We start from the raw sequence: 14,380 nt of genomic DNA, 5'->3' as shown, positions 1-14,380 counted from the left end.
ATATTTAAAATTTAATAGAAATTATTTAAATTTGAATTTAAAAATATTAATAACGTATTTACATTATATAAATAAATTTGTAAAAATCTGAAGTTATAAATTATTTTGCAAAAAAAAATACTGATTGAAAATTTTTTTTCCTTTGCATTTCTTTTTTTTTCTTTTATATTTTTTCTTTAACTCTTGCATTTGGGTAAAAATTTTATAAACTTACGTTTTCCATACAAAGGTATTTTAGCAGAGAAATTGCGTGCATTAGACACAAAATGTAGTCAAAATAATAACGCATTAAAACAATTTTTACTGATATGTCAACTAATTTTTATTGACCTTTGTGAATTGATGGATTTAACTAAGAAAAAAATTTATCGATTTAATGCGTTAAAAGTTTGTGTAAATGTTTAAAAAAAATCATTTGTCCCTGCCCCTATGATGTCCATTTGTAGGTCGCACTGCCTGTCATTAAGCTTAATAAATTATTGAGGATGCTGACATCTCTGAGGAGGATTCGAAAATATGTTATCCCAATTTTGATCCTCTGCTGAGAAAATCTCGTTTGTGAGGGTACTTCCACAATTTGGACATAGAACTGAAGTAGGAAGAAATTTTCTCCTGCTCCATGTACCCGTGACACTTCTCAGCAACCAACCACAAGGTATTCGATTCCACTAATTTTACGAGCTCGCTTATCGCATGTATTCGTTGGATCTTAGCGGAGTTCATGATCGAACCCCTTGCCCCTCCAAACCGGAACTCGATTCTCTAACTATGGGCTACCATGTCCCTGATAAGTTATTAAAAGCAGTAATTTATGAATCGAATATGCGATCAAAATGGGCTACAAGTGGTGTAAAGCAGAACTCTTTACCTATGACAACTCTTTGCATGCTTTCACCATTATAGTGTGTGGAGAGTCATAGAAGAGGAAAGTACGCGAGTTTTTGTCTTGATTTTCAAATAGATAAAAATCTTTTAAGTTAGGAAACTATATGGAACTGAAAATTACATTAAACATAGTTCTAAAAGAAAGCGCCATGGCAATTTAAAAAAAATTAACAATTGAAAATGCAAAATATTAAGAAAAGGAAAAATATCGCAGTACATTCCTGTACAACTGAAAAGAGGATGAGAGGGATGGGTCAAAGGCATGAAACCTGTCTTCTCCCCAGATGGCGTATTCGAGCGTTGCAATCGCTTATAACAGAAGTAAAAACATGTGCAGCATCTTAATTAGAAAATTTATGGTCTTCAGATAAACACAGGCCCTTTGGTCTCCGAGATCCCCGATGCATATGCACCTTATTCCAAACCGGACCTGCAATGGGACCGAGGGGTGTGATATCGATCCTCGTCCAACAGTTCTACCATTAATTACTCGAATTTTGCGCTTTGGTCATTCGGCTACCAAAGCGAAGAAGCCATCCACTTTGCAGAGGATCATAATTATGATGGGATGTCTTCAATTCATCCTCAGGGATCCTAGGGGATCCTCCTCAGGGATCAGGGATCCCTTCCTAGACGCTGCTAATTGCCCGTTGTGCAGCTCTAGCGCAACGTGAAGAGTTACTACTATTTAAGTTTGACGCTCTGTTTATTGCTTCAACTTTTAATCAAATCGGAAATATGTGCCCGGTTTAAAAGCCGGAAAGGTGCATGATAACTCTAGACTCGCGAAACTTTTTGCCGCCCAGTTTGTGGGGATGATTTAGTTTTCGAATACCACGTTTTAAGGGGGTCGTTAACATTGCATGTATACCGATCACTGTCGTGAGAAAATAAACCAGATTCGTGAGTTTTTCCGTTAAAATAGATTATAACAAAATGCTCTTCATTTTTCCAGTATGGTGATCAGAGATGTATGAATCGTACCCATTGAGAAAGGCTCTCTGGGCCGAGATTCTTCGTACTAAATGCACCGTTGAGGTTCTCCTGAAAGAATCTGGTTTCACATACAAAGAAAATGCTGTATAAGCAAGTTTTTCACTCATAGAGAACTCGCCCATTAAATTTACGCTCGTAAACGACGGGAGATTGCTTTTAGTGAGAATTACCCTTGAAAAGAAATGTAAGAACCGAAAGGAATTTGGCTTGTATTCGCGATCGCAACACTCGAATACGCCATCTGGGGAGAGACCGGTTTCATGCCTTTAGCCCTTCTCCCTTCCTTCTCCTCCTTTTTTCAGTTGTATAGGAATGTACTACGATATTTTCCCTTTTCTTAATATTTTTCCTTTTTATGTAATAAAAATATTTCTTAAAATTTCTATGATACTTTTCTTTAGAACTATGTTTAATGTAGTTTTCAGTTCCATATAGTTTCTCAAGTTAAAAGATTTTAATCTATATGAAAATCCAGAGAGAAACTAACGTACTTCCTTCCTCTATGACTTTCCACACGCTAATGGGGAAAGCATGTGAAGTGTTGCCATAGGAAAAGAGTTCTGCTCTACGCCACCTGCAGCCCATTTCGATCGCCAATCAACGATTTGAGCATTACTAATGGCAACAAGCATATGTTTATTTTCTTTTTCCCGTGCTAAGTGTGTTGATGTTGAAAACGTGTTTCGCTAATTTAATTTTATATACTATTAAAATTATTTAAACATGCAGAATGATGATGTAAGTATAATTAAACATTTTACTTTGTTTCTAGATCATTTTTGAGGTAAAATAAAATATTCTAATACACTATCATATAATTTTCATTTGTGATACGTTTGTGCTTTGATTGAAAATAAATTAGTTTTATTTGTTAAATCTAAGAAATCAGCGATGTTATAACAATTTCCAGGTCTAAAGTTTTTGTTTAATATAAACTGGTCTATGCAGAACTTTATATATTGCAAACTATATAAATATAATAAACTTTGCAGGGGTCTGTCTAGGTTTTTTTTAAAAGTACCTATTTTGTGAAAATGTTGACATAATTTGTGAAAAATTAAAAATTATATTAAAAAGTCAACACTAAAACATGGTAAAAATATAGATTTATCGTTTCTTAAGGGAGACAAAAATAAAATTTTAAGAAAAAGTATTTTGTGAAAATACCGTTTTTCCTAAAGTTGAATTTGTGAAACTACCGTTTTACCTAAAATTGAATTTGTGAAGGTACCGCTAAACGGTAGTAAATTCGGCCTGGACAGACCCCTGCTTTGAAAGATATTATTAAACAAGAATATTAGAAGTATGCGGTGAAAATGTACTGAGAAAAAATATTACTTCATTACAATTCCTTTCTAAATAAGTATAGTTATGTAATTAATTGACTCAGTGTTTTACTGAAAATTTCTTAAAAATCTTGGAAAAATTATTTTCCTCTACAATAAACTATCTTGTTTATTTTCCATAGGTTAGATTATTAACGAATCTTGCACACATAAGCATTAAGAATTTGCTTGAGAAAATTGTTACAAGAAAGTGTTAGATTACTTACTTCCTTGTGACACTTTTACACCTCTCAACTGTGCTCTTCATCTTTATTCCAGAAAACTGTAAACAAATACGATTTTTAACTGGTTTTTTAAATCCACGTAAATTTGCTGTAATATTTATTTAGTTCTCTACACTTTCCGTGAGTTATTTAATGTATTTTTCAGTTTTCATCGTATTAATCAACTTTTTCACCTTATATTATGGCCAGGGCCGGTGTAGCCTGGTTGATTGGGCACTGGGCCCATGTCCAAGAGGTCGTGGGTTCAATCCCTTCTGGCCAAAGCCTTCCTGTGTAGTAAATGGTGACTCATGCTCGTTAAATCTGTTGATTTGTTGAGTCACAAAGTTCTCCATGTTTCCATAACAAATCATACCTCTGAGCCCAGAAGCAGAAAGTGCCTAAAACTGTGACCTATGTCGCAGAACAAATGAAGTCCTGCTGAACAAGAATTTGTATCTTGAATAAGTGTCAGCGTTTACCTGCGAACCCCCCCCCCTGCCTCTGTTAGTCTTGCAGAACATCCCCCAACCCTAATCTCACACATGCTTCTGTAGACCATAATGACACGGAGGCTTACAGGAAATTAATGAATTAGCTTTTGGCTATAACATTTTCATAAAATGGGTGTAATCAGTTTTTAGCAGACAGCAGAAGAAATCGATCACCATTTTTATCAAAAGAGCTTCTAAAGCAAGCCGTAAATTCAGAGATTTCCAAATTCATAAAGTTTATGACTTTTATATTTTCCATTCCCATTTCAGAAGCAATTTATCTGAGTCAATCGTGAATCTTGGGGATTCACGATTGACAAAATTGTTTCTAAAAGTCCAAATGCTTTCGAGATGAAGAAGTTGTTGGAACAACAGACCAGGGAATGTTTGTGTTTGCAAATGGAGGACCATCTGGGCACTTGTCCCTTTGAGAGATTATTAAGGCAGTCCTTATTTTAATGTTTGGACCTTCATATAATATTTGATGAATTATTAATATTAAATAATAATCATGTAATATTAATAATTCATCATCGTCATAAACAAAATTTTGTACTTCAAAAGTGATTGAAAAAGTAACAAATCAAGAATGTTTGCCTTGGTTTAAAAAATAATGTAGTGTATCTGTGTATGATCCTGTATTTTTATAAATGAAAATATAGTATTTTAACGTAAAGTTGACTTTTTTTTTGTTGCTGTGAAATGCTTGCAGAACATTTGTATAAATTAATAAGTCCTGTTACAGAACAATTGAAAATATTCTGCTTTTGGGCCTCTGGGGATACTGATCCAGGAGTTTCTAGATTGGTTCAAAATTAGAATGTTATGGAGTTGACCATTAGTAGTCATAAACCCATAAACAAAAATAATAAATTATTGTATTATAATTGATTAAATTTAGCCGGTCAATAATCCATTTGAAGTGAAGATTTCGGAACTGATGCATGTATTATTTGGGGAATGTTTCTGTGCCAAGGTCTATGCAAAAATAATTGCCAATTTGACAACTTTTAGGGAATGGCGGATAAAACATTAGTAATTGAAAACCCAAAATTGGGTCGGCTGCTCAACGACGGTTATGAAATAAAAGATCAAAATCTAAAGTTATTTAAGTGTTTGATAAAAGAAAAAAAAATTGTAATTTATTTAAGATTTTGAAAAAAATGTTTTTTGCATTTGCTTTTATTTAAGATGTTTGTTTAGTTTTTATTTTTATTTCAGGTTATTTGGAGTATTATCAATAAAACATTTTGTTCGCATAAGATAAAGTAAGTTAAACTATTTTTGCTTAAAATTTATTAATGTATAATACTTATGTTACCAAAAAAAAATATTTTCCTTTTCCAGTACCAAAACTCAACAGTTTTGTAGAAATGAATATAACTTAACTGGATTGTGTAATAGAAATTCCTGCCCATTAGCTAATAGCAACTATGCCACAATTAGAGAAGAAAAAGGTGACAATTATGTTTGTTTATTCACTTTTATTTATTTATTTTTTGTACATTTCTCTTTTTTCTTTATTTCATAGTATAATTTCATATCTTATTGTTTTATACTATTGTCACATTAAATTTTTATACAAATTATAAAAAATTTTGTAAGCTTATGTAATATTTTTTTTATGTGCATTCTTATAAGCATAGTTAAATTTATTTCATTCTTATTGTTTTTGCTTCTTTTTTTTTTAAAAAGAAAATTAGTAAGCTACTCCTCCTGCTTGTTCATCTTAATTTTTTGAAATTGATATATTCTACAAAGACAAAAACATTTTGTTAATTGTCCTATTGTTTTTAAAAAGATTTCAATATTAAAGTTATGATTTTTATCTGGAACATCTAATCTTCTAATTTTTTTTCCTACTAACTTTAAACATTAACGCAAATAGGAGCCTTTAAAATTAAATTCTTGAGATAAATAAATTTTTTAACAACAAGGCATAAATAGTTAATATTAAAAATATAAAAAAAACTGAAAAAGAAAGTCTATGATAAAATTACTAATGACACAGTCTAGAAAGAAACTGCATCTATTTAAGAATTCTTTACTGAAATTTAAACTGAAAAAAAAAAAAAGGCTTTTACAAAAATCCAAGCTTTAAACTATATACTTAGCATTATTACATTTTATTACATCTTACAAAGTATCATAGGAAAATGTTATTAATATTCTGTTCATTGCATTTAATATTTCTGTTAATCATTTTTCAGTTTTAACAATACAGATTTATAAGTTTTTGCTTATTTAGGAACTTGTTTTCTGTATATCAAAACAATTGAGAGAGCTGCTTTTCCTGCAAAACTGTGGGAAAAAGTTAAGTTGTCTAAAAACTATGAAAAAGCCCTTGGACAAATAGATGAAAATTTGATTTATTGGCCTCATTTTATTCGTCACAAATGCAAGCAGAGATTCACAAAAGTAATACAATATTTGATTCGCATGAGAAGATTAAAAGTGGGAAGACAGTAAGTGTTTGTTTTTTTTAAATTTTTTTTTTTTTTTACTATTTATGCTAGTATGACTGTACTAAAATTCATTTAAACATTATTTCTGTTTTTTTTATATATATATATGTTTAGAGAAAAAAAATTCTTGCTCAGTAAGATTTAAAATATAAATTGTTTAAAAGCTTCTTGTAGCATGATTATTAATTTTATTGTAAGAACTTTAATATTTTGTGACAATAAAATGTTAAAATTCATTTTAAGCAATTGGGTGCAAAATACTTTTTGAAATTAAGGCTGAAATGTATTACTACTTTATAAAAAATTCAAATTAGTTTATGTTGCTCAATAAATTTATACACAAATTTAAATTGTATCTTATTTTAACACAATTTTTTATTATCTTATTTTTGAAAAGCAATTGAGTGCCTGGAAACTAATTAATGTTTTTGCATGTTGTGTTGCTCAGTTACCAGGCAACTATCATTATTACTAGAAAAACTATCATTAAACGACGAGAAAGTTACAATGGAATCATCACTAATAGAATGCTTCAAAATAGTCATAGCTCAATTTGAAATTCGCATGTCGTAATAGCTGAAATCTAGCAGAATTTGAGAAACCTTAGAGAAATGGCTGAAAATACAATCTCTAAACCACATGGATTTACAAAACAATAACTAAATCATCATGAATAAACCATTTTTATATACAGTGAAACCTCCTGTTATGGACGCCTCTCAATACAGATATATTTTTAATTCTCTGTGAATTTTCTATGAATAAACAATTATGTGCATTCTTCGCAAAGTGGACACTCCCATTGCCGTACGCGGACAGTCATTTTTGCCCTGAAACATTACTATCTATCTCTTCAAACTGGACTTTTTCTAAACTTGAAAACAAAAACTTCACTAAATTAAAAAAAAAACATACTTTTTCTAAATTTGAAAAAAAGAAAAAACTGTTTCTGCTTTAAATTGAATGGAAAAAAAAGCAACTTTTCACCATTTTTTAAGCATGTAAATTTTTTGCCTTATTCATAACTAAAAATATAGTTAAGCTATTTCACTACAAAATAATCCATCTTTCTCCTGTCACCTTACATTATTTTTGCAAAGAAAGGAGAGAAAATGATACTGCTCTTGTGAAATAATTCGAACAGTGAGGTCTTTTCATCTAAACCACACAGGTTATGAGACCCCTTAATTTGAAATGATGTCTTAAATGCTTCTTCCCCACTTAAAATTTCTTTCATATTCTTATCAATTTGAAGACTGTATTTCACAGCTGGGGTAAAAAAAGAAATATAATCTTTGAGCTGTTCATATAAGTGAAACATTTATTCAGACACTTGATAGATGATCAGTTGTAAATAATCAACTCCGTAGGTCTTCATGCCCTACGGGTATGCGTTGCTTTTTCTCTGTGCATCGTGGGAGGTTTACTTATAGTATAACCATATAGTAGGAATATTAACCGTGTTTCCTATTAAGTAATAGGTAGGTGTTAGGGGATGTAAACCTAATAATTGGAACCGACTGAGGACTAAAAGCTCCTATTTGGTATTATATGACTAACTTGAATATCTATCTAACTAACAAGAAAATTACATTCACTTATCTGTAGCTACATCTAGAATTATGTATTTATATTAAACTTTTCCATATTTTTTTTGCGTGGAAAAAATATTTTTTAAAGTTTATATAAATATCCTTGTAGATAGTTATTGTAGATAATTTAATTATTTCTATATCCTTGAAAGTATTCTAAAAAACTTTACAATGTTTAACTTCGTTATTAGGGTACCCTTCTCATAAACGGACAATTTTTTCAGTCCGAAGAATGTCCGCTGAATTGAGGTTTCACTATATCATCAGGTCACATATTTAAATTCAATGGACAAACTAGGAATTTAAAATAAAAAAATTTCTTCACGTTGAGACAATATTAAAATATTAATTTAAATGCTCAGGTCTTTCGCAATTTTTTATGAATTATTTTCAAGTGAAGTTTAAAAATAATATTTTTTTTTTATATTAAATTTTTTTAAAAATTTTATTGAATATTTCAGCAGTTATTGTAAGAAAACATACGACAAAAAATTAGTTATTAATAAAAATGTCTGTATCGCCATAATTATTTAAGCTAGGCTTTTTATATTTAATTTAAGCTAGTCTAATTATTTAAGCTAGGCCAAATTTTATGCAATTATTGCATGTAGTAACCAAAGTAATGGAGTCAAGTTGCAAGTTAATTGCTATTTTTTCTGACATTAGTTCTTCAAAGAAATAAAAAAAATTTGATGGTAATTTATTGCTAGTCCATCAAACCTCGGATAACTATAAACTTTATTGATAAGTATCAGAAATTGTATAACCTAAATACCTTTAAAGTTTTAAAATCTAAGAATTTTTTAAGAAATTAAATGGAAAAAATATCAAAAACTTAGCATCTTATTAATTTTTGTTGGGTAGTTTATAAATGAAAAACTTTAATCAATAGGAAAAAATATATATATAAGTGCACATACCTTAATTATAAATTTTTTATGTAAAGAAGTTCTTAAAAAATATTATTTCAGTGCTTAAAAAATGCTTATTTTTTGTTAACAAATTTAAAATTTATTAACAAAATTGTGTTAAAATTTTCGCAAAATTTTCTTAGTTCTACAGAAATTAAATGCTGATTTTGACACATTTCTTGTAGAAAAGAAAAATTCTAAGTTAGTCTGTACTGATCACCAGTGGTACTTATGAAAATCTGTGTAAAATTATTTTAGCCAAGCAGTGTATCTTTATTCTTATTATAAAATTTCTTAGACTGAAAAGAACTGTATTTTTAAAGAAGAAATATACCCCACAGTTAGTTTTTTATTGCATATGAAATTTAAAATTTGCAATAAATTAAATATATTTATTTGATATTAAATTTAGAATTTACCAATAGACATTCATTATTGGTAAATGTTAACTTACTGACCTGTTTTAACATATGATACTTTGTTTTTTACTCAAATACTAATCTATATCTGTAACTCATGTGCAGAAAGGAATTGGTCCCCACCCAAAGAAAAATTGAGCGTCGTGAAAGAAGAAGAGAGGAAAAGGCTCTTGTTGCTGCTCGCTTGGATAATGCGATTGAACAGCAGCTTGTTGACCGTCTAAAAACTGGTTTGGTATGAAATTCGGTTTAAAGAATTTTATTTTCTTAATCATCATTACTTAATGAAATATTTATTGAAATTGTTTGTCATGCCTGTGTTTTTTTTCTCCTTCTAATTAATATGCTTATTTTAGTATGGAGATATCTACAATTTCCCCCAGAAAGCTTTTGAAAAGGCTCTTGAAGATGAAGAAATAGAAAGTGAAATTGATGAAGAAGAGGAAGTATCAGATTTAGAATTAGAGGTACGTTATTATTGAAGTTCATTATTTATTTATTTTACCCTCCTTTTTTATGTTAAGTGCATTTGTACTTTTTTATGTGAGATATGAAAAAACTTTCAAATTTTGAATAATCTATTAGATTTTGCACCTAACCTAAAACATTTAGGCACAAGAAAGTTCTCTTTTGGTAATATTTTAATTTTCTCAAAAATTTCTTAGTTCTACGGAAATTAAATGCTGATTTTGACACATTTCTTGTAGAATAGAAAAATTCTAAGTTAGTCTGTACTGATCACCAGTGGTACTTATGAAAATTTGTGTAAAATTATTTTAGCCAGGCAGTGTATCTTTATTTGGGGGATAAGTTTTTTTTCCCCCTTCTTTTTTGTGAAATTCACTTTTTTTCTCAATTTAATAAAAAGAAAAATTCTACCTTTTTAAGAAAAGTTTCTTTGTTTTGAATTCCCGAAAAAATATTCTTTTTTCAAGCTTTTTCCTAACTATACAAGTATAATTCAAATTACAGTTATGCCATTTAATATCCATGTTTGCAATTTGTATTCACTTGATTTAAAATCTCAGTGAGCAATTTGTTCTCATTCGATTAAAATTTATCTATTGTGATCTGTATTCACATGATTTAAAATTACGCATCCTGATCTCTATTTACGCAAGTTTAACTTAAACAACACAATTCATATTCACTTAGTTTAAAAATCTCGCATCAGAATTTTTTTCTTCACACGATTTAAAACCGTATATTGAGATTAAATTTACATAATTTTTAAAAAAAATCTTCTAGCAATAGTTTTTATTAAGACGTTTCTACTTTTCTATGAATATATACTTCTTACACCCATTTTTTTTTCACTCTAATTTCAAGTATTTTTTCAATTATTTAAAATGTGTTTTGCATGTAACGTTTTTTGATTTCTATTTTCAGTTATTTTTGGGTTTTTACCGAACCCATTATTGACTATCAACGAAAAACCAGTTTGTATGGAAAAATAATTAAGTCTTATACTACGATTAGTTTGGTGTTTACGTATTTAAAGAAATCCCTAAAAAAAAAATGGGAAAAAAACAGGTCAAGAATGAAAAATTGATATTATCTTAAGAGGATTCATTGTGTAAATTTTGTATGTGTCGATTATATTGTCAAAACTGATTAAATCACAATAATAGACTTATATATGTATAATGGGAAAACTAAAAAATTTCTAGTAAAGATTTTAAAAACATAACAATGTGTAGGGATGGTAGTTATTGACAATGTCAACCTTCATCTATGAAACCATAGAAATCGAGTGAACATGTCTTATATACTAGTGAATTGGAATTATATGTTTGTAGTGGTAGATACACTACAAATGCTTCAAGAGATACAAAGAGATATTCTAAAATTTGCCATATTTTGTAATTTAAGTGTAAGAACAAGATTCTTTATTAAAGATTCTTAAACATAAATTATTTTCCTTTTTTTTTTTCAATTTGAATGGTGAATTATTGAGTTTTCAAACATTATTTTAAAAACTTAGAACTCAATATAAAAGTTCGACTTAACGATAAATGAAGTGATGCATCATCGAGCGCGGACAGTGCTTGGGAGGGTGACCATTTGGATTTTTAATTTTCTTCCATTCATTGGTGATTTTTATTTGTTGTATACACTTATTTTAAAGTAAGTTCGCTTATTTTAAAGTCAATTTAATAATATTAGAATGAAGTTAATTCACTTATTTTGAAATGAATTTAATAATATTAGAATTAGGTAATTAAAGGAAGCAATACTTCTTAAGTGGGCGGGGCTACACTATATATGAAGTTGCACTAATATTTTTAAATCTCCGCTTAGCAAAACAAACGTATAGAATTCAATCAAAATAAAGTACTCCTCATTAAAGACCAGTGTTATAATTTTCCCAGCATGTTGTTAATGTTATGACTTGATCACTTTTAGCAGCAAACAAATAAAATGTTTTAATAAATAAATGTTAAATAACTCAAAATATTTAATATTTTATGATGTTCTAAATTTATTTATTTTTAGGAGGAAGAAGAAGAAGGTGTGGGTGAGAGGCAGTATGTAGCTGCGGAAGATTTTGAAGAAAGTGATCTGTCTGATATAGAAGTAAATGATTAGATTACTTTCATACATGTTTTGCATAACACTATGACATATTCAGTTGCAAAATGTGCTCAGTGTCATCCAGTTTCTTTTGTAAAAAGTGGAAATGTTTTTTTTTTTTTTCCAATTTCTATTTAAAAAATAATAGGTGCTTAATGAATTTTTTTGCTAAATAGCTCATACAACAAATGCTTATTTATATATTCCACTATATTTGCAGTCATATTTCCAAGTTACTTAATTAAAATTCATAAGTTACAAAAGATAGATGTAAATTTCAGGTGTAGAGTTCAATTACATTTTTCCAGGCGTTATAAATAGCATTCAAATAAGTAATTAAGTTAAAATTAGTTATGTTTTTCTATGTTTTTTTAAAAATTAGTTTTGATTTATGTGAAATATATTAAAAGGTGATCTAAAAAGAATAAATACTGTCAAATATCTCTAGAAATACTCCTGGGCTCAGAAATCTAAAATGCATGAGTATGTGTGTGTGTGAATAATTTTCAAAAGATGATACCAAACTTGTCCCTCTCCCCAGGCTTGCCTCCTGTATAGGGATAAGTGTCAAATTGGTTTTTCAAAATATTAAAAATGGTGATTATTAGTTTTTTGATCCAACTTTATTGAAGTATCATAATGTTTAACAATTTGTACTCCATTTTCATGTTACAGTTACTATGCCATCTGTGTATCAAAGATAAGTGGAAAGACTTATAAATCAAATTTAGACCTAGAAATCAGATTATTAAGAAAAACTTTTGAAATGGCAAGAAAATCTTTCTATATAAATTTACTTATTGATTATTTTTTTAAAGTCGCATTTTTACATTCTAATTAAATTTAAAATATTTTAAGATTTAGAAATATATTTTCAATAAAATAGGTTTTTGAAGATTGTGTTTTAAACCTTTTATTACTACTATTTTATTTATTTAATTATTTTTTTTGCAAAATAATTTATATTTAATAACATATTTTTATATAGATAAATATCTATATAAAAATATGCTTTAAATTTTTGTTCTGTTTTTAAAATACATTCCGAAAAATCTAAATTTCCATCCATAATCAATTCTTAATCTTATAGTTTTTAAAATGTCATTTAATAAGAGCTATAATTCATTACACTTTAAGTACGAGTATAATGTCACTTATTAGAATTTATTAGTGTAGCAATATGTTTATAACAGGTTTGAAAATTATGAAAATCAATAAAAAATTTAAACAACCTTATAAAATTCTTTGTACATTGAAATTGGACGACTGATTTCTTTTAAAAAAATAATTTCATTTAGTTCAATCATTTTTCATGTCAATTGATTGAAGTTGTGATTTTAAATAATAAATCCTGGTATAAGTCCATTATTTTTCATCTATAATTTTAATTAATGTCTATGGTATTATTTATGCATTAGTGCTTTTCTGTTATTTATTTAAATTTTTATTTCCTGATGAATAGGATTTTGGAGAAGCAATGGATGAAGAGGAACCAAGTTCTGAAGAAGAACCCAGAAAAACAAAAGCTAAAGTGCTTCGTAAGAAAGCATATGTTGAAGTTGAATATGAGCAAGCGAGACCTAAAGAGAAAGTTACACACTAACACTACTGTTGTAATTATTAAATATGAAGAATAAATTATGTACATGTTTTTATCTTAAAATGTTTCATTTCTTTCAAGAGTTCACTTTAATATAAAAATCAAACCAAACTTTGAATGTGTTTGTTTCGATAAACATATAAGCGTTACATTTCTCTGTGTATCAAAAAATGTTTGTATAGTAGTCTAAAATAGCTTGCACAATTTTTAAAAAAGTGCCAACTAATTAGATCAGGGTGCGTAGCGTTTTTGAAAAGTGCTTATTTTCGATTTTAGTTTTTTAAAAGCCCTTAAAGGTGCTTTTTTCCATGGATGTTTTTAAAAAGTGCTTAATTTTCCCTTTTCCGAAATGTGATATTTTTCTTTACCATGTTGATTTTCGTCACAAATTATGCAAAAAGGCATTGTCCTATTCAAGGTTTTCACAACTTATTCTACCCCAATCTATTTTGGTGTACCGTCGGTCTGTATTGTATGAAAATGCCATTTGTTTTACATGTTTGATGAAATACTTGCGGGACCGCACTTGCGTATACTGAGCTGGATTCTTGCACTCTCGTGTGCAACTGTGCTGTATTTTGCTAGATATTCTCCATTTCAGACTGATTACGGGGACCAACTAAGCATTGTCAATTTTTTCTTCTCTATTAGCGATAGAAAATTTCCTTTCGCTGGTTAATTTCGTCGCTGGCAAGCAAATAAAACCAGTCAAAACCATCAATAAATGTCAAAAAACTTGCCAACCCTGTCTAATTATAATATTTTTTCAAAGTGCTTAAAATATTTTTTGAGTGCTTGAAAAGTGCTTAAAAGGTGCTTATTTTTTGTTGAAAAATTTGACTATGCACCCTGTAGATTTAAAAAATATATATAGATTATAAAAAAAGGAAAATAT

At 28.7% G+C, this 14,380-nt stretch overlaps 1 protein-coding gene across 1 annotated transcript; it reads left to right on the top strand.

Moving 5' to 3' along the window:
• The first annotated feature begins 2,483 nt into the window (after positions 1-2,483).
• On the top strand, positions 2,484-13,548 carry Rbm13 (RNA-binding motif protein 13). Its single transcript, XM_087159622.1, has 8 exons — positions 2,484-2,619; positions 5,146-5,192; positions 5,272-5,381; positions 6,173-6,389; positions 9,417-9,546; positions 9,668-9,778; positions 11,808-11,888; positions 13,348-13,548. The coding sequence occupies exons 1-8, from the start codon at positions 2,605-2,607 to the stop codon at positions 13,486-13,488; spliced, it is 852 nt and encodes a 283-aa protein (XP_087015748.1). The 5' UTR covers positions 2,484-2,604; the 3' UTR covers positions 13,489-13,548.
• The last annotated feature ends 832 nt before the right edge of the window (positions 13,549-14,380 follow it).

The sequence above is a fragment of the Parasteatoda tepidariorum genome, chromosome 3 (genome assembly GCF_982258835.1).
Source record: "Parasteatoda tepidariorum strain Cologne lab strain chromosome 3, Ptep-v5.0, whole genome shotgun sequence".
In the NCBI taxonomy this organism is placed as follows: Eukaryota; Metazoa; Arthropoda; class Arachnida; order Araneae; family Theridiidae; genus Parasteatoda; species Parasteatoda tepidariorum.
Note: the sequence above shows the minus strand (reverse complement) of the source record. Positions and strands in the feature narration are given on the sequence as shown.

Coding starts and splice junctions, on each gene's coding strand:
- Rbm13 (XM_087159622.1), top strand. Junction 5,193..5,271: donor TTTTGTTCGCATAAGATAAA/GTAAGTTAAACT, acceptor TTCCTTTTCCAG/TACCAAAACTCAACAGTTTT. Junction 9,779..11,807: donor TATCAGATTTAGAATTAGAG/GTACGTTATTAT, acceptor ATTTATTTTTAG/GAGGAAGAAGAAGAAGGTGT.